The 19,519-nt window shown below is 39.7% G+C and overlaps 2 protein-coding genes across 13 annotated transcripts in view; one reads left to right on the top strand and one right to left on the bottom strand.

Moving 5' to 3' along the window:
* BTAF1 (B-TFIID TATA-box binding protein associated factor 1) overlaps positions 1-7,969 on the top strand; it is a 92,140-nt gene extending 84,171 nt beyond the window's left edge. For all 8 annotated transcript variants that reach the window (XM_014839428.3, XM_044754156.2, XM_070487167.1 and 5 more), the window contains 4 exons: positions 2,608-2,819; positions 4,125-4,284; positions 4,674-4,844; positions 6,404-7,969. In XM_014839428.3, the coding sequence (XP_014694914.3) occupies positions 2,608-2,819; positions 4,125-4,284; positions 4,674-4,844; positions 6,404-6,547 (687 nt within the window). In that variant the 3' untranslated portion in view covers positions 6,548-7,969. The remainder of the gene's footprint in view (positions 1-2,607; positions 2,820-4,124; positions 4,285-4,673; positions 4,845-6,403) is intronic.
* CPEB3 (cytoplasmic polyadenylation element binding protein 3) overlaps positions 1-19,519 on the bottom strand; it is a 230,789-nt gene that overhangs the window by 16,185 nt on the left and 195,085 nt on the right. The window lies entirely within an intron of this gene.

Genomic DNA, 19,519 nt, shown 5'->3' with positions numbered 1-19,519 from the left:
CTTTCCTTCTTTTCTTCCTTCCTTTCCTTCCTTCCTTCCTTCCTCCCTTTCCTCCCCACACTTCTCCTCTCCTCCCCTCCGTCCCTCTCCTCCCCTCCCTTTCCTTTAAAATATGTGTTATCTGAAGTAGGGGAGAGGTCTTATTTGCTTTTTAAAAATAGGGCACTAGAAATACAGAAACAGGTTTATCAGCAAGTAATAGTACCAGAAGTATTTAATATTGTCAGAGACAGAATTTTAAAATTTCAGGAGACTGGAATGATGAACTGAAACTCTAAGTGAAATTTAAGGGAGATAAGCAGAGTCAAGTTTAAAAGAAAACACTTAGTGGGGCCGGCGCCATGGCCAAGTGGTTAAGTTCACACACTCCACTTTGGTGACCTAGGGTTTTGCTGGTTCGGATCCTGGGCGAGGACCTAGCACTGCTCATCAAGCCATGTTGAGGCAGAACTAGAAGGACCTACAACTAGAAGATGGAACTATGTACTGGGGGGCTTTGAGGAGAAGAAGAGGGAAAAAAAAAAAAAAGATTGGCAACAGATGTTAGCTCGAGGCCAATCTTAAAAAAGAAAAAATTTAAAAGAAAACATTTAGGTAAATATAGATTCTGTCAGACTTGGTGAACATTTCATATAGGGTAAAGTTGAGTTTGATTTGATGACAAGTTCACTATAAACCTACTAGATGAATTAGTTGCCAATAAATAAAGCTAATATGGTCTTCGGTGGGATTAATAACAGTGTAATGGCCAAAATGATGGCATCATAGTTTCACTGTATTTTATACCAGTCAGACCAAATTTTGAATATCATTTATAGTTTTGGGCTTTAAATGGAAGATCAAAATAATCTAGAGATTATTTTACATGAGGGATAGCTTGAAAAACCTGGGGTAATTTAGTCTATGCTGAAGTTAGGGCAAAATAAAATTAAATTCCTCTCTGGGGAGGCAGCTGGCCTCTCAGACATCCATATCAGGTGGCCTAGGTAACCATTTTCTAGAGTCTACACCTTTCAAGGCCACAAACTAGATTTTGCCAGGATACTTGGAGTTCAGCCTTCTCAGGGCAGACTCAAGTTATACAACATTATTGAGAAAACCAGAAGGGCAGTTCTGCCACCAGACAAGAATACTTATATCAAATGATCTGTCCCTACAACCCAGTAGGATAGCTACCCTGAATGAAGATTATATTAGGAAGATTGTCTGATGAGTGTGGACTTGAAGAAGAAGTCGTAGTTGAATGTTCTTTATATGACTGGTTGTCTGGAAGGTTTGTGATATTGCTGCATAAGGGACTGAGATAATTGAATGTGCATGACAATGACCTTCTGATAAATTCTGTCTCTCAAACTCCTGTTTTATAGCATCCATGTAGAATGTCCCACTGATGATGTCACGTTCTTTATACTGCGTACCACACGTCATAATCTCATAAAACATCCTAGAAGGGAGTTTTAAAAATTAATTTAACTTGGTTAGCAATCTGATTACAGATTTAGGGGCAAGAGATAGGGATAATTACATTTATCCCATTTCTTTCTTTCACTTGGAGAAGTTCCTTGGTGTAGTACACTATATGTCTACTCTACTCTCAAGGATGGGAAAATACCTAGGGCAGTCTAATAAAAATTTAAAATTTGAGTGCTGTTGGGTAGAAGAGAAAGAATAAGGAAGCTCATTAGAGACTCATTGTCCAAAGTTTTTATTGGGTCTGATCACATAGACTCCCTCTGCCTAGTATGTACCAAAATTCTAGACTTTCAGAAAGACAGCAGCTCTCAGCATAAATTACATTGTTTGCACAGCAGTTTAAGCACAGTAAGCCACCCTTATCAGAGAGAGAATGATGCAAAGTCTCCCGAAATCCAAGTTGCCAGACTTCTTTCAGCCAAGGGCTGACCTTGCAAGCAGGACTTTCTAAGAAAAGTAGTTCAGGCCTACCGTGTTGACTTTTTTCTGCACCATACCCTGAGAGTTTTACATTGAATTTGAAGTTTGTCTCAGTTCTCTTGGATTTTGTTCACTCATTTATTTATTGTACCTGCTATGTGCCAAGCGCTGAACCACTTCAGTAGCAGGAAATACAAAGATCTATAGCAGTGTTGCTCTTGCCGTTAAAGATCTTGGTCTACAGATGTAGTAGTAAGCTCAGGAATCCAAGAGATCTAGCTAGATGCTGCTTTTGGTTCTCTTCTTTCTTTTTCGTAATTTTGATTTCTGCCAAATTTAGCTGCTTTATTATGTTTTCTTCACACCCTAGTTTCTCATAACCCTTCATGAACCATTTTGCCTGGGTATCTTCATTGTCATAACTTTCAGTAAACATTTATTGAGGCCCTACTGAGCCTCAAGGAACTCAGGCAAGGGGAGAAGGCCGGTTAGAGAACCTCTTTCAAGAGGCGACCAGGAAATTCTAAGCCTGAGCACCTCAGAAACTACTTCCTGATGCTGTAGGGTAACAGACTGCAGCCCAAAATGCTAATCTGTTTTCCAGGTTATAGGTAAGTTTAGCCTTTTCTCACCACAAAGATAAATATTTGTCACAGTGAGATTGGTTGCCTACTTATATTGAACACCTGTATAACAATTGATCCTTTTTTCAAGTTGCTGTTGGACTGTGGTTTGGGAAATGGCAGCACTTCAGAGAGTGGCACAGAGTCTGTTGTGGCCCAGCACAGGATACTGATCTTCTGTCAGCTTAAAAGCATGCTTGATATAGTAGAACATGATCTTCTCAAACCTCACTTACCCTCTGTCACTTATTTGAGATTAGATGGCAGCATACCTCCTGGTCAGAGACATTCCATTGTTTCCCGGTAAGTGGCTTCTAAAACTCTTATAAATCAAGCTATAGTCATTATATTATTACTTCCATAGATGTTTGCCTCATGAAGTATCTTCTTTGGCTAAATATCTGCAATTTTTTTTATTGTTATTTTATAATTCAACCCAACTAAACCCTGTTTAAAATATAGAACCACAGAGATATAATTGAATAGTAGTAAAAAAATGTGACTAGTAGGAAAGCACTCTGAAGGGCATGAAAGAAATTTAAGGCATCAACAAAAAATAGAGATAACTACTTTCCCCCTCACCTTTTTTGGAGGGTTGAGGTGGGAGGAAGCAAACAGGTAGCTTAGCTAAGATTTCTATCCTGATCTCTGTGTCTCTGCTGAGAACAAACTGAAGCTGGCCCAGCTAGGAAGCAGAATTGGTGAGTGCAGTGTTTCTTAAGTGTGGTCTGCACCCTCTGGTTTAGAAATCTTAGGGTTAGTTTTTTAAAATTCAGATTACTAGGTTCTGTCCCAGACCTGCTGACTTCAAGAGTCAGCGTTTTTAAGAAGCATCCATAAGAGATGGTTAGGCACAATATAGTTAGAGGTGCACGAAGGGGCTTTGGAGGCAGACAGACCCAATTTTGACTCCTGACTCTGCTATTTTAGGCAGTGTTCTCTTGGGTCTGTTTATCATCCATATAACCTGAGTCTCTCTAAAATAAGGACAATGCTAATGTCCTTATAGAGCTATAGTAACAGTGAAATAACATAATGCATATAGCAGACAAAGCCCATTGCTTGACTCATAGTGAGAATGTAATAAATGGTAGCTTGGTAATAATGTTAGTTTTTTTTCCTAGAAGCTAGTAGATGTCCTTTGTCAATATCTTCTAGAATTAGTACGATAGTAGCAACCAACACCCTCATCCTCTGCCTTCCCTAACTGATCTAGCATTTTCCCCCACTTGCCTCTTCTGTCTCCATATGGTAAAGGTTTATAGTTGGGTTTTGTCTTAATTATAATTAGTGTTTAATTACATTTTTGCAACTTAGTCTTTATCTGATATCCTAAAATACAACCTAATTGGACTTCTTTCTGTATATGAAATTTATGACATGTTCTAGAATACATTCTTTCTACTACTAAATGTGTTATGTATATTAAAAGAAGATAGTTTCATTTCAAGTGGTCACAGAAATGTCCATATCATGGATTTTTAAATGTGTTCTCATTTGTGCTATTAAACAATTTATTAAACTGTTTAAAGTTTATTAAACAGTTTCTGTTATAGGAACCTTAAAAAGAAATGTACTAATTTTATTTTTTTATATCTATACTTTTAGGTTTAACAATGATCCATCCATAGATGTTCTCTTACTTACAACTCACGTTGGTGGCTTAGGGCTTAACTTAACAGGTGCTGACACAGTGGTATTTGTGGAGCACGACTGGAATCCCATGCGTGATTTACAAGCCATGGACCGGGCCCATCGCATTGGGCAGGTAAAAAGTCATCACTCACAGGTGTTAACCTGTTCACTGGGAAAAATACTCCCCCCAAAAAAGACAGAAGGCTTTGGTTTAAGTTCCAACTCTGATGTTAATAAATGTTGTGACCCTTAGCAAGTCACTTTAAATTCTGTTGCACAACTTGCTCATGCATTAAATGAGGTTCTGGGGCTAAGAAAACCTGGAACACTGTCCATTCCTAATATTCTGTGATTCTCTGCAAACATTTTAAGCTCAGGGGGCCAGATAAATAAAGAAAACCCAATCCTAATTAGATAGTAGTAAAGTATTTAGTATAAGTATGTAAGCCGCCTGACTTGGTCAACCTCAAAGCTTATGAATTTATTTGTGCTATAGTTGCTTAACTTCTTTTTCTCATTCAGAAACGTGTGGTTAACGTGTACCGATTGATAACCAGAGGAACACTGGAAGAGAAAATAATGGGTTTACAGAAATTCAAGATGAACATAGCAAATACTGTTATTAGCCAAGAGAATTCTAGTTTGCAGAGTATGGGGACAGATCAGCTTCTCGATCTGTTTACTCTTGATAAGGTAAAGAACTTATACAATTTGCTGTATCTTTAATGTGTTCACAGACTTCCTGGGACTCCTTAGTGAAAGTATTAAAGGGACCAGAAAAGGCATTCATTTTGGTATCAGCTAGACAACCCTCTGAGGGAATTTTTGATGTCCAGATGAGACTCTCCAGGATACTAGGGGAGGTTTGAAGTTTAACTTTCTGGTTGATGTCTCCAGTGACTTGCCCCAAGGTTTCTCTCCTTAGTCCTTTCTTGTTGAAGGACAGCTGTCACTGGAATCAGCTAGACCTGGGTCTGCATTTCTTGCCCTGCCTCCTATTAACTGGTGACCTTAGGCAAATTAGCTTCTCTGAGCATCTACACCCTTGGCAGAATAATAATGTCTGTATTACTACATGGTTATGAAGATAAAATGAAATAATATATGCAAGCACTTAGGGTACCTAGTATAGATTCTCAATAGTAGCCATTATTGTTATTGTGGATGATGGAACTAGTACATCAGAGAACAATTGATAATCAAAGGATACACCAGCTGGAAATACTCATCAATCTAATAATGTAAAACTAATAGGGTTCGATTTAAGGTCCTGCACAGGTTCAGAAAACGGTATAGTCAGCATAAATTACCATGAGAAATACCTCATATAATGTAATTAAACTGGCTGTAATAGCAGAATTGTCATGTCCAAATCTGAGAGAATAGTTCCACTGTACTCTGTGCGTAAAGCCACATTTAGAATATTATGTATGGTTCTGGGTGCTGCATTTTAAACAGTAATAGATTAGTAAGGCCGCAAAAGATGACCAGAATGGAGGAAGGTTCTTCAATTATATCATATTAGGTAAGGTTGAAAGAAGAAGATGCATGTAACCTAGAAAAAAGAAAGCTCAAAGGAACATGGATTGCTGTCTTCACATAGCTTTTATTCTGTTTGAAAGAATATTCTTGTGGGTGACTTTCAGTGAGGAGAACTGGGCTTAGGAGGGTGTTGCAGAGAAGCTAAAGCTATTGCCATAAAGGATCCTATTGGGACAACTGGCAAAACTGGAATATGGACTATATGTTAGCTTTTAATATATCAGTATTAAACTTGCTTATTTTGATCTTCGTACTTTGGTTATTCAAGAGAATGCCTTTGTTCTTGGGAATGCATGCTGATTCCTATCTAGGCATAAAGGGGCCTAATGTCTACAACTTACTCTCAGATGGTTTTGGGAAGAAGCTGATAGCTATATATCTGTGTATACATACATACACAGACACGTCCATATACAGGGGAGAGAATGACAAAGCCACTGTGATACAGTGAACGATAAGTTCTTTGTAATGCTCTTATTAATCTTGAAATTCTTCCCGAATAAAAAGCTTAAAATGACAAATAAAATTATTAAAGCCTTGGGAAAATAGAATAGGCTATCTATCTTATGAGATCATGAACTTCCCCATCACTTGAAGTGATTAACTCTTGAGTAAGTGCAATGTTAGAAACAAGTGTGATATTTTAAAGGAAAATATAATTTTTGAAGTTAATAATTTTTCATTTTATCTTTCTGCCAATTTCTCTTAAGGATGGCAAAGCAGAAAAAGCTGACACCTCTACTTCTGGAAAAGCAAGTATGAAATCAATTCTTGAAAACCTGAGTGATCTTTGGGATCAAGAGCAATATGATTCAGAGTACAGCCTGGAAAATTTTATGCATTCTCTCAAGTAACTATCAAAATATTATAAATGCAATTGCTGCTAGTTCAGTTACATTTCTGCTGATATTCAGCAAATTTCAAAGTTTATGGTGAACTTTTAGCTCAATGTGTAAATAGATCTGAAGAATATTCAGCATAACGCTGGTTCTTGTTTCACTGGGGGGAACAAGCTATTCTCAAATATTTGCACTGTATTAAATTTAAACGTTAATGTGAAATGGTTTAAATTTTACATGCTGAATAGCTGCAGAGCAGAGGAACCAAACCAGGTTTACACGCGCTACCATGAGGTGTTCTTACTGAGAACGAGCCTCCTGTCTTTAGTCACTTTGTACAGGATAATATCCATGAGTACTTTAGTGTTCATGTACATTTTTTCTTTTAAGTAGAACTTGTTTTTATAAATGATTAAAAATAGGGCTTTTTTTTTTTGTATAAAAGCCTTAATGAGCCATAATTTTAAGAATAATGACTATGATATTGGTCACTCTTGGAACATGAAAATCTTAGACAATGAATTGAACCAGGCCCTCGGTGGAAACCTTTATATATTTAATGCAGAAGCGTAGTGTTTTTCAAATCTTTAACATCATTTTGTCAACTTTTAAAATATATCAACTATTCTAAATACAGGTAATGGTCTATTTAAGGCTCTCATAACATCCTATTAAGAGGGTGTTTTTTTTTAATTTATCTAATGGCTAGGATATAGCCAGATTCAGAGAACATATGTACTCAATAGGTTTCAATCATATAAATATATAATATATTTTTTGTAACTATGAACAACTATATACAGTTTTCCAGAAGTAGATTTTACACTGTTTGGAATTCCAAAACCAATGGTGAAGAGACTGTTTATTGTAGTAATGCATGACTGAAGCATAAAAGGGAGAAATAATTCCTCTACGTACACAAACATACATAAATACACATATCTATATGCACAGATGTTACCTATCCTGCATCCGAAAAGGTGCTTGGTATTGGCACTAAAATCATGTAGTTATACTGGGCAGCAATAATAATTGGGCATGAAGTTGATTAACATGTTAGAAAAGTGAGCTCAATGATGAGGGTGGGTATATGTATATAGATATGCATGTATGTGTATGTATATAATTTTATAAATTTCACACAAATTAATACATTGCCTGTGTGCATATATATGTTTGGGATATATTTGTATATACATGTACAGGTAATAAACATCCCCAGGGTTTGTGGCTGGACATACACATAGGCATCGGTTTAAAAACCATCAGACCTCAGCTGTAAAATAACAACTTTTTTTGTCTAAAATCATTAAAGTTATACTGTTCTGCAGCATTTAGACATGGACATTTGTCACATTTCAGTAGCTTTGACAACCATACTGTAACATTAAACCTAGCATTCCACAAGAGAATAAAAATAAGATTGAAACTGTAAAATATATGCAACTGTGTGTTATTTGTAGGAAATTATCACTAGAAAAAGCGAAAAGACTAAAATTATTAGTTCAGATCTAAAGGTTCTAAAAAAGCTCAACACCTTTTTTCTAACTAAATGGGTATTTCATCGTTTTTTAGGATTTATATTCAAATTGTAGAAGACCAAAAGGAAACTCTTGACTTTACATAGAACATCCATTGTACATAGCATAGCATAGGGTAACTGAGCCAGTATCCTGAGGTGAATTTTTTTTTAATTAACTAACTGTTTATTTGCTATTCTATAGGCCAGCTATTTAAAGAGATAGGAAGGGCAGAAGAATTCACACCATAAAAGTTAAAGTCTTTTTTCCAATTTGAAAGGTCAGACAAAGCTGGAAGTCCAATATTTAGGCAGTTTAAATTTTAAAAAACTAAAATATTTCTAGACGCATAGATAAGAAAATGATAACAGTGATTGGTTCTGAGTAAGAAAAGAGAGTCAGAGGTGAGAGGAAGACTTAATGTGATTGTAACATTTAAAAAATAACCTTTTGCATTGTGCAAAATTAAATCACACATTCCAGCTTCCCAAATAAATAAAAACACATAGAGGTAAGAGCTAAGTATGCTCAATTAAATCACCCATTTAGTCAGTAGTACTGCTTAAGAGTAATGGGTATGTGGGGAAAACTGAACTGAGTAGTGAATGATACTAAAAGCATTTGTGGTTGTTAATTTTGTGGATGTGATAATGATATGGTAGTTATGTTTTTTAAAATTTGTGCCTATGGGAAACAAAACGAGCATGAGAGAATGTTGGTAATATTTTAAGCTGGGTAATGGGTTCATGGATATTCATTGTACTATTTCCCTTTTTTGTGTGTTTATTATAGAAAATTTCAAACTGTTAAAAATAACTATAGATTGAGATTATCAGAGTCATCACTAGTGTTTCCTATAGGAAAATCTTATGTTTTTGGCACTAAACAAATATTAAAATTTGGGGTTCTGGGTATAATTTTTGTTATATGTATAATATATGTATACATCCACAAATATTTCTCCAAAAAATATTCTAGTCTTTCAACAAGAGCTTATTATAATGGTAACCAGAGTGAAAGTCTCTGAGGTTGGAACTGATTGAACCAATATAGTATAGCTTTATTCCTTATGGATGGTTATATAAGCTTATTCAAAAGTAAATACTCCAATAAAACTGTTTGAGAACGTGACCACTTAGAGGCAACAGTGGGGGAACTATGGAGCATGATAGAAATTATAGCAAAGTAACAAGCGTTCTATCACACATCTGTTTCAAATATTTAATCCCAATACAATTTTATACCTTCTGTTAAAGACAGAGCTTGTCAATTTCCTAGAATACAGTCTGGCGTCAGTGGAATCTAAAGTGAAATGGATTGATTGCAGGAATATCTGGTATCAAAAGCCAGAGTATTCAATGTGAATCTATGAAACAAAAACTTGAGTTTGCCAATTAATAGAAAATGTTTGCTATTCACACAAATCAGTGTCTCTAAGGAGACAAAAATTGACTCCTGCTTCAAGAAAGGGTTCCTACCAGTCTGTGGTAAATTCCTTCAAACCAGTGAAGTTCTGTTGAAGAATATAGGGGCTGAGATCCTAATATCTGTGTAGGAACAAAAGACTTGGTTTCAGGCTTATGGGAGAAACTGCAGCTATAACTTAATCCCCTACATAAAGCCACAAATTGCTCATGGATTCAAACAGGACCAGCACAACTGTCCATGAACCCAGAAACACAGAGTCATCTATGAGAAATCAGAATCCCAGGCCTGCACCACAGGTAAGTTTAAGGTCTGAGTTCATGCTAAATGTAAACGGGAGGAACCACAAATCAAGAAAATGACAAAATCAACTCTGAGCCCCTATGAGAAGCAGATACAAAACTGCCCTAGAGGGACAGTTCCAGATAGGGTCCCATAGGATTACCACAGAGGGAAAGATTCTAAGGTTAAGCTTATACACACACACAAATCTACAGGAGGCAATGAACTACCAGAAGGAAAAGTTACCAGAGGCAAATAAGAGAGTTAGTTCTTTAAGAACTACAAATAGGGCCTGGCCTGGTGGCTCAGCAGTTAAGTTCGCATGTTCCGCTTCTCAGCAGCCCAGGGTTTGCCAGTTCGGATCCCGGGTGTGGACATGGCACTGCTTGGCATAAAGCCATGCTGTGGTAGGCATCCTATATATAAAGTAGAGGAAGATGGGCATGGATGTTAGCTCAGACCCAGTCTTCCTCAGCAAAAAGAGGGGGATTGGCAGCAGATGTTAGCTCAGGGCTAATCTTCCTCAAAACAAAACAAAAGAACTACAAGTAGAATAATCCGAAAAAACATAAAATAATATTAAGATAATTAGACATAAAAATAAGGAAAACATTATAATAAATTTAAATTAGGCAGATTTGAAAAAGATCCAATAAATGAAAAATAGTTATTGGAATTGAAAACTTGATAGTTATCAATGCAGACTAGACACAGTTGAGGAGAGAATTTGTGAACTGGGAGATTGACTTTACAAAATCACCTACAAGGAGGCAGAGAGATGAACTGATAGAAAATACAAAAGACAGTGGGAGAAGCTCAAAGACCAGTGAGAAAGGAGGATATTGAAGCCAACAGCTGGTATAGTTACATTAAATTCAGAAAAAGTAGCCTTCAAGACAAAAGTATTACTTGCAGTAAATAGGGGTGTCTCATAATAAGAGATTCAGTTAACCAGGAGGTTATAATAACTGCAAATTGATATACACCTCAAAAATCCATAAAGCAAAAATAGACAAAGCTACAAATAGGAAACAGATAAGTCCAAGTCACAGAGATTTTAACACACCTCTTTCAGTGGAACAAGCAGACCAGAAAGAAAAAAATGCAACAAGATACAGATGATTTTAACAATATAATTAACAAATGTGGAAAAAAAGTCATGGTGAGGGGGGTCCAAGATGGCGCCGTGAGTAGTCCTCTTTGTCTCTCGCCCTTCGAGTCTACAATTATTTGGACACTTATCGCTTGACAAAGGATATCCAGACAACATCTCAGGACGTCTGAGACACCCACGCGACTATACATCGGAAGGCGAATGGACTTTCCTCCGGGAGGATGTGGAAATAGGTGAAAACTCTCCGACCCCGACGGGCAGCCTAGTACCTGCAAGCGGCTTTCTTCCAACGGACGCCCCCAGAGGATCCACACACATCTAGGCCAGGAGCGAGAACACAACAGAGGAGCGACGGTGGAAACAGGTGACCAGAACCCTACCTAAACCCCCCGCAATTACTCCTAAACGCAGAGGGAAACTTTGGAGTTGCACACCTGAGCCCGCGGGGAGAGTCTCTCCCCGCCATTGACGGGGAGACCCAGACTGGTGCTCGGGGCGCCCGGAGGGTCCCAGAGAGAGACACGGAGGGCACGGAGGTCTCCCAGCTGCCGTTGCCCGCCCCGTGGGACTAGGGATTGCCGGAGATCTCGGAGAGGACCGGGGCGGGGGGAAGTTTCAAAGGCTGGTTCTGCGACCCGGAGGGGAAGCGCCGGAGCTCCGCCCGGGCAGCAGACAAAACTCTCTGTCTGCTGTTAGCAGAGGGGCCACGCTGAGCAGTCACGGCTCCGGGAGAGGCCCGGAGAGAATCCCAGAGAGCGGGGCGACCCCCAGCTGCCGTTGCCCGCCCCGTGGGGCTAGGGATTGCCGGAGATCTCGGAGAGGACCGGGGCGGGGGGAAGTTTCAAGGGCCGGTTCTGTGACCCGGAGGGGAAGTGCCGGAGCTCCGCCTGGGCAGCAGACAAAACTCTCTGTCTGCCGTTAGCAGAGGGGCCACGCTGAACATTCACGGCTCCGGGAGAGGCCCGGAGAGAATCCCAGAGAGCGGGGCGACCCCCAGCTGCCGTTGCCCGCCCCGTGGGGCTAGGGATTGCCGGAGATCTCGGAGAGGACCGGGGCGGGGGGAAGTTTCAAAGGCCGGTTCTGCGACCCGGAGGGGAAGCGCCGGAGCTCCGCCCGGGCAGCAGACAAAACTGTCTGCCCTTAGCAGAGGGGCCACGCTGAACATTCACGGCTCCGGGAGAGGCCCGGAGAGAATCCCAGAGAGCGGGGCGACCCCCAGCTGCCGTTGCCCGCCCCCTGGGGCTAGAGATTGCCGGAGATCTCGGAGAGGACCGGGGCGGGGGGAAGTTTCAAAGGCCGGTCCTGTGACCCGGAGGGGAAGCGCCGGAGCTCCGCCCGGGCAGCAGACAAAACTCTCTGTCTGCCCTTAGCAGAGGGGCCACGCTGAACATTCACGGCTCCGGGAGAGGCCCGGAGAGAATCCAAGAGAGCGGGGCGACCCCCAGCTGCCGTTGCCCGCCCCCTGGGGCTAGGGATTGCCGGAGATCTCGGAGAGGACCGGGGCTGGGGGAAGTTTCAAAGGCCGGTCCTGCGACCCGGAGGGGAAGCGCCGGAGCTCCGGCAGGCAGCAGACAAAACTCTTTGTCTGCCATTAGCAGAGGGGCCACGCCCAGCATTCAGGGCTTCCGGCAGAGGCCGGGAGAGAAGCCCTGAGGGCGGGGCGACCCCCAGCTGCCGTTGCCCGCCCCGTGAGGCTAGGGATTGCCGGAGATCTCAGAGAGGACTGGGGCTGGAGAGAGTTCCAGAGACCCAGCTTAGTAGCCTAGTGGGAAACCCTACAGGCTCACAGCAGCCTTAGGGAAAGCCTCTGCACAGCACCAGTAGAAGGCACCCAGCCGCCAGCCACAAGGCTGGAAGACCCCAGGGCAAAAGCAGCATAGCTAAGTGTACTAACCACAGACTGTAGAAGATGCCAATAGCTCTCCTGCGACCCATAGAGGACAAGTGAGTTTTGGTGGGTGCAGAGAGCAACGGAGCAACAAATATAAGTGATCCCACCCCTGGCCGCTGGAAAAGCCCATAACACCGTTGCAGACCCCAAGGAGAGAGCACATCTAGGTGGGCTGCAACAGTAGGCACCTGCAGCCTGAAGCCCCCCTGTGACGGCCCCCACGGCAGAGGAGGGAATACAAAGGGCCACTGTGGCTACGAAGAGGGGCCCAGGCCCAGTTAGCAACTACGGACAGGGTTCCTGGTAGGTGAAGTATAAACAGCGGCTCCCCCCACCACAGCAGCTGAAACAAGTGAAAGGAGCAACTAAACTCTATCTCCATGCGGAGGCACAAATCAACATCATCAAGCAATATGAAAAAATACATTAAATCTCCAGAACAGAAAGAAGGTAACAAATACACAGAAAACAATCCCAAAGAAAATGAGATATATAACCTAAATGATGACGACTTCAAAACAGCCATCATTAAGATCCTCAATGAGTTAAGAGAGAACTCTGACCGACAACTCAACGAGTTCAGGAGCTATGTCACAAAAGAGTTTGATACGATAAAGAAGAACCAAACAGAAATATTGGAAATGAAGAACACAATAGAGGAGATTAAGAAAAATCTAGATGCTCTGAACAGTAGGGCCGATAATATGGAGGAAAGAATTAGCAATTTGGAAGATGGCAATATAGAATTGTTGCAGGCAGAGGAGGAGAGAGAAGCAAGACTTAAAAGAAATGAAGAAACTCTCCGAGAATTATCAGACACAATTAGGAGATGCAACGTAAGGATTATAGGTATACCAGAGGGAGAAGAGAAGGAGAAAGGGGCAGAAAACCTATTCAAAGAAATAATGGCTGAGAACTTCCCAAATCTGGTGAGGGAGATGGATCTGCAGGTGACAGAAGCCAATAGATCTCCAAACTTTATCAATGCAAGAAGACCAACTCCACGACATATAGTAGTGAAGCTAGCAAAAGTCAACGACAAGGAGAAAATATTAAGGACAGCCAGGCAAAAGAAACTAACCTACAAAGGAACCCCCATCAGGCTATCAGCAGATTTCTCGGCAGAAACTTTACAGGCTAGAAGGGAATGGAATGATATATTCAAAAATCTGAAGGACAAAAATCTACAGCCGAGAATTCTCTACCCAGCGAAAATATCCTTCAAATACGATGGAGAAATAAAAACTTTTCCAGATAAACAAAAATTAAGGGAGTTTATTGCCACAAAACCTCCTCTTCAGGAAATCCTCAGGAAAACCCTCACTCCTGAAAAATCCAAAAAAGGAAAGGGGCTACAAAACCAAGAGCAGAGGAGATAAGTAGAAGGACAACAACAGAGAGTAGCAGCTCTACATCAGAACAGATTAAACCATGGGACGAGAAACAAAGGAAACTGAAGAAAACCGGAAAACAAGACACAAAATGGGAGTGGAAGGCCCCCACGTCTCAATAATCACTCTAAATGTAAATGGATTGAACTCCCCAATCAAAAGACACAGAGTGGCAGGATGGATCAAAGAACAAGATCCAACAATATGCTGCCTCCAGGAAACACACCTCAGCCCCAAAGACAAACACAGACTCAGAGTGAAGGGATGGAGAACAATACTCCAAGCTAATAACGAACAAAAGAAAGCAGGTGTCGCTATACTAATATCAGACAAGGTAGATTTCAAAGCAAAACAGATAAAGAAAGATAAAGAGGGACAGTATATAATGATAAAAGGGACTCTCCACCAAGAAGACATAACACTTATAAATATATACGCACCCAACACAGGAGCACCAAAATTTGTAAAGCAACTCTTAATAGAACTAAAAGAAGACATCAACAACAATACAATAATAGTAGGGGACCTCAACACACCATTAACACCAATGGACAGAACATCCAGACAGAAAATCAACAGGGAAATAATAGAATTAAATGAAAAATTAGACCAGATGGACTTAATAGATATATATAGAACACTTCATCCAAAAACAGCAGGTTACACATTCTTCTCAAGTGCACATGGAACATTCTCAAGGATTGACCATATTTTGGGAACCAAAGCAAACATCAATAAATACAAGAGAGTTGAAATAATATCAAGCATCTTTTCTGATCATAATGCTATTAAACTAGAAATCAACTACAAGAAAAAAGCAGAGAAAGGTGCAAAAATGTGGAGACTAAACAACACGCTTCTCAACAAACAATGGATCATTGAAGAAATTAAAGAAGAAATCAAATTTTATCTGGAGACTAATGAAAATGAGAACACGACATACCAAATCATTTGGGATGCAGCAAAAGCAGTCCTAAGAGGGAAATTCATCGCAATACAGGCTCACCTCACTAAACAAGAAAAAGCTCACGTAAGCAACCTCAAACGACACCTAACGGAACTAGAAAAAGAAGAACAAACAAAGCCCAGAGTCAGTAGAAGGAGGGAAATAATAAAAATAAGAGCAGAAATAAACGATATTGAAACAAAAAAGACAATAGAAAGGATCAATGAAACAAAGAGTTGGTTCTTCGAAAGAATTAACAAAATTGACAAACCCCTAGCCAGACTCACCAAGAAAAAAAGAGAGAAATCGCAAATTAATAAAATCAGGAATGACAGAGGAGAAATCACAACAGATACCAATGAAATACAAGAGATCATAAGAGAATACTATGAAAAACTATATGCCAACAAATTGAACAACCTGGAAGAAATGGACAAATTCCTAGACTCCTACAATCTCCCCAAACTGAATCAGGAAGAAATGGAGAATCTGAATAGACCTATCACAAGTAAGGAAATAGAAACGGTAATCAAAAACCTCCCCAAAAACAAGAGTCCAGGACCAGACGGCTTCTCTGGAGAATTCTACCAAACATTCAAAGAAGACTTAATACCCATTCTCCTCAAACTGTTCCAGAAAATTGAGAAAGATGGAGAACTCCCTAACACATTCTATGAAGCCAACATCACTCTGATCCCCAAACCTGACAAGGACAACACAAAGAAGGAGAACTACAGGCCGATATCACTGATGAACATAGATGCAAAAATCCTCAACAAAATTTTGGCAAACCGATTACAGCAATACATCAAAAAGATTATACACCATGATCAAGTGGGATTTATACCAGGGACACAGGGATGGTTCAACATCCGCAAGTCAATCAATGTGATACACTACATCAACAAAATGAAAAACAAAAACCACATGATCATCTCAATAGATGCAGAGAAAGCATTCGACAAGATCCAACACCCATTTATGATAAAGACCCTCAGTAAAATGGGTATAGAAGGAAAGTACCTCAACATAATAAAGGCCATATATGATAGACCCACAGCAAACATCACACTCAACGGACAAAAGCTGAAAGCCATCCCTCTGAGGACAGGAACAAGACAAGGGTGCCCACTTTCACCACTCCTATTCAACATAGTACTGGAGGTGCTGGCCAGAGCAATTCGGCAGGAAAAAGAAATAAAAGGAATCCAAATAGGTAACGAAGAAGTAAAACTCTCGTTGTTTGCAGACGACATGATCTTATACATAGAAAACCCCAAAGAATCCACAGAAAAACTATTAGAAATAATCAACAACTACAGCAAAGTAGCAGGGTATAAAATTAACGTGCATAAATCAGTAGCATTTCTATACACTAACAATAAACTAACAGAAAAAGAACTCAAGAACTCTATCCCATTCACAATCGAAACGAAAAGAATAAAATACCTTGGGATAAACTTAACCAAGGAAGTGAAGGATCTATACAATGAAAACTACAAGACTTTCTTGAAAGAAATTGACGATGACATAAAGAGATGGAAAGACATTCCTTGCACATGGATTGGAAGAATAAACATAGTTAAAATGTCCATACTACCTAAAGCAATATACAGATTCAATGCTATCCCAATCAGAATCCCAAGAACTTTCTTCACAGAAATTGAACAAACAATCCTAAAATTCATATGGGGCAACAAAAGACCGCGAATTGCTAAAGCAATCCTGAGCAAGAAAAACAAAGCCGGCGGAATCACAATCCCCGATTTCAAAACATACTACAAAGCTACAGTGATCAAAACAGCATGGTACTGGTACAAAAACAGGTCCACAGATCAATGGAACAGAATTGAAAGCCCAGAGATAAAACCACACATCTATGGACAGCTAATCTTCGACAAAGGAGCAGAGGGCCTACAATGGAGAAAAGAAAGTCTCTTCAACAAATGGTGCTGGGAAAACTGGTCAGCCACATGCAAAAGATTGAAAATCGACCATTCTTTTTCACCACACACCAAAATAAACTCAAAATGGATCAAAGACCTAAAGATTAGGCCTGAGACAATAAGTCTTATGGAAGAGAATATAGGCAGTACACTCTTTGACATCAGTTTCAAAAGAATCTTTTCGGACACTGTAACTCCTCAGTTGAGGGAAACAATAGAAAGAATAAACAAATGGGACTTCATCAGACTAAAGAGCTTCTTCAAGGCAAGGGAAAACAGAATTGAAACAAAAAAACAGCTCACTAATTGGGAAAAAATATTTACAAGCCACTTATCCGACAAAGGGTTAATCTCCATAATATACAAAGAACTCACACTGCTTAACAACAAAAAAACAAACAACCCGATCAAAAAATGGGCAGAGGACATGAACAGACATTTCTCAAAAGAAGATATGAATATGGCCAATAGACACATGAAAAGATGTTCATCATCGCTAATCATCAGGGAAATGCAAATCAAAACTACACTAAGATATCACCTTACCCCCATTAGATTGGCAAAAACATCCAAAACCAAGAACGACAAATGTTGGAGAGGTTGTGGAGAAAGAGGAACCCTCATACACTGTTGGTGGGAATGCAAACTGGTACAGCCACTATGGAAAACAGTATGGAGATTTCTCAAAAAGTTAAAAATAGAAATACCCTATGACCCAGCCATCCCATTACTGGGTATCTATCCTAAGAACCTGATATCAGATATCTCAAGAGTCCGTTGCACCCCTATGTTCATCGCAGCATTATTTACAATAGCCAAGACATGGAACCAGCCTACATGCCCAGAAACTGATGATTGGATAAAGAAGATGTGGTATATATACACAATGGAATACTACTCAGCCATAAAAAAAGACGAAATTGGCCCATTCACAACAACGTGGATGGACCTCGAGGGCATTATGTTAAGCGAAATAAGTCAGTCAGAGAAAGACGAACTCTATATGACTCCACTCATAGGTGGAAATTAGTATATTGAGAAGGAGATCTGATCGGTGGTTACCAGGGAAAAGGGGGGGTGGGGGGAGGGTACGGAGGGGGAAGTGGTGTACCCACAATATGACTAACAAAAATGTACAACTGAAATCTCAAAAGGTTGTAATCTATCATAACATTAATAAAAAAATAAAAAAAAAAAAATATGAAACAAAAAAAAAAAAAAAAAAACAAATGTGACTTAACTGACATGTATTACATATCTATAGATAGACCCAACAACTGCAGAATACATGCTTTGAAAGCTTAGGTGGAACTTTACCAAAACTGACCATATGCTGAGCCATAATGCAAGTCCTGGCAAATGTCAAGAAATTAAAGTCATTCTTAGTGACCACTTTCTCCACGCCTGTTTGGGAGAGTGTAGGATTGGTAAAAAGGTAGATCAAAAATACTGAGTTCCTTCCCAGTACAATAAGGCAAAAAAGGAAAGCATACAGATTAAAAAAGAAATTTTCTACTTACAGTTGTCTATGTAGAAAGTTCTGAAGAATCTACAAAAAAGCTACTAGAAGTAAGTGAGTTTAGTAGGTTCCCAGGATACAAGGTCAGTATACAAAAAGTCAGTTGTAGTTTTATATACTAGCAGTAATAAATTGGAAACTGAAATGTTTAAGCATACTTTATATAATAGCCCCAAAACCTATGAAATACTTAGGTATAAGTCTTACAAAATATGTAAAAGGTCTGTGTCCTGAAAACTACAAAAGGCTGATGAAAGAAATCAAAAAGGCCTTGAAAAATGGAGAGATACACCACGTTCATGGACTGAAAACAGTATTATTAACATTTCACTTCTCCCCAAACTAATCTGTAGACACAAAGCAATTCTAATCAAAATTCCAGGAGGATATTCTGTACAAATCAGTAAACTGATTTCTAAAATTTATTTGGAAAGATGACAAAGGAACCAGAGTAATCAAAAACAACTATGAGGGGCCAGCCCAGTGGCCTAGTGGTTAAGTTGACATGCTCTGCTTTGGTGACCTAGGGTTCACAGGTTCAGGTCCTAGGCATGGACCTACACACTGCTCATCAAGCCATGCTGTGGCAGCATCCCACATACAAAATAGAGGAAGACTGGCACAGATGTTAGCTCAGTGACAATCTTCTTCCAGTAAAAAGAGGAAGATTGGCAGCAGATGTTAGCCCATGGCCAATCATCCTCACCAAAAAAAAAAAGAAAGAAAAAAGAAAACCAAAAAAATACAACTATGAAAAAGGAACAGCTGGAAGACTTACATTGCCAGATTTTAAAGCTTACCATAAATGTTTAGTAATCAAGAGAGTATAGTAGTGGCATAAAAATAGGTCAGTGGAACAGAAGTGATTGCCTACAAATATACTGACACATAGTCAATTGATTTTCTACAAAGGGGATTCTCTACAAAGGTGCTAAGGCAATTAAATGGAGAAA

The sequence above is a fragment of the Equus asinus genome, chromosome 2, assembly GCF_041296235.1.
Source record: "Equus asinus isolate D_3611 breed Donkey chromosome 2, EquAss-T2T_v2, whole genome shotgun sequence".
In the NCBI taxonomy this organism is placed as follows: Eukaryota; Metazoa; Chordata; class Mammalia; order Perissodactyla; family Equidae; genus Equus; species Equus asinus.
The sequence above is the reverse complement of the archived record's forward strand: the minus strand, read 5'-3'. Positions and strand labels throughout refer to the sequence as shown.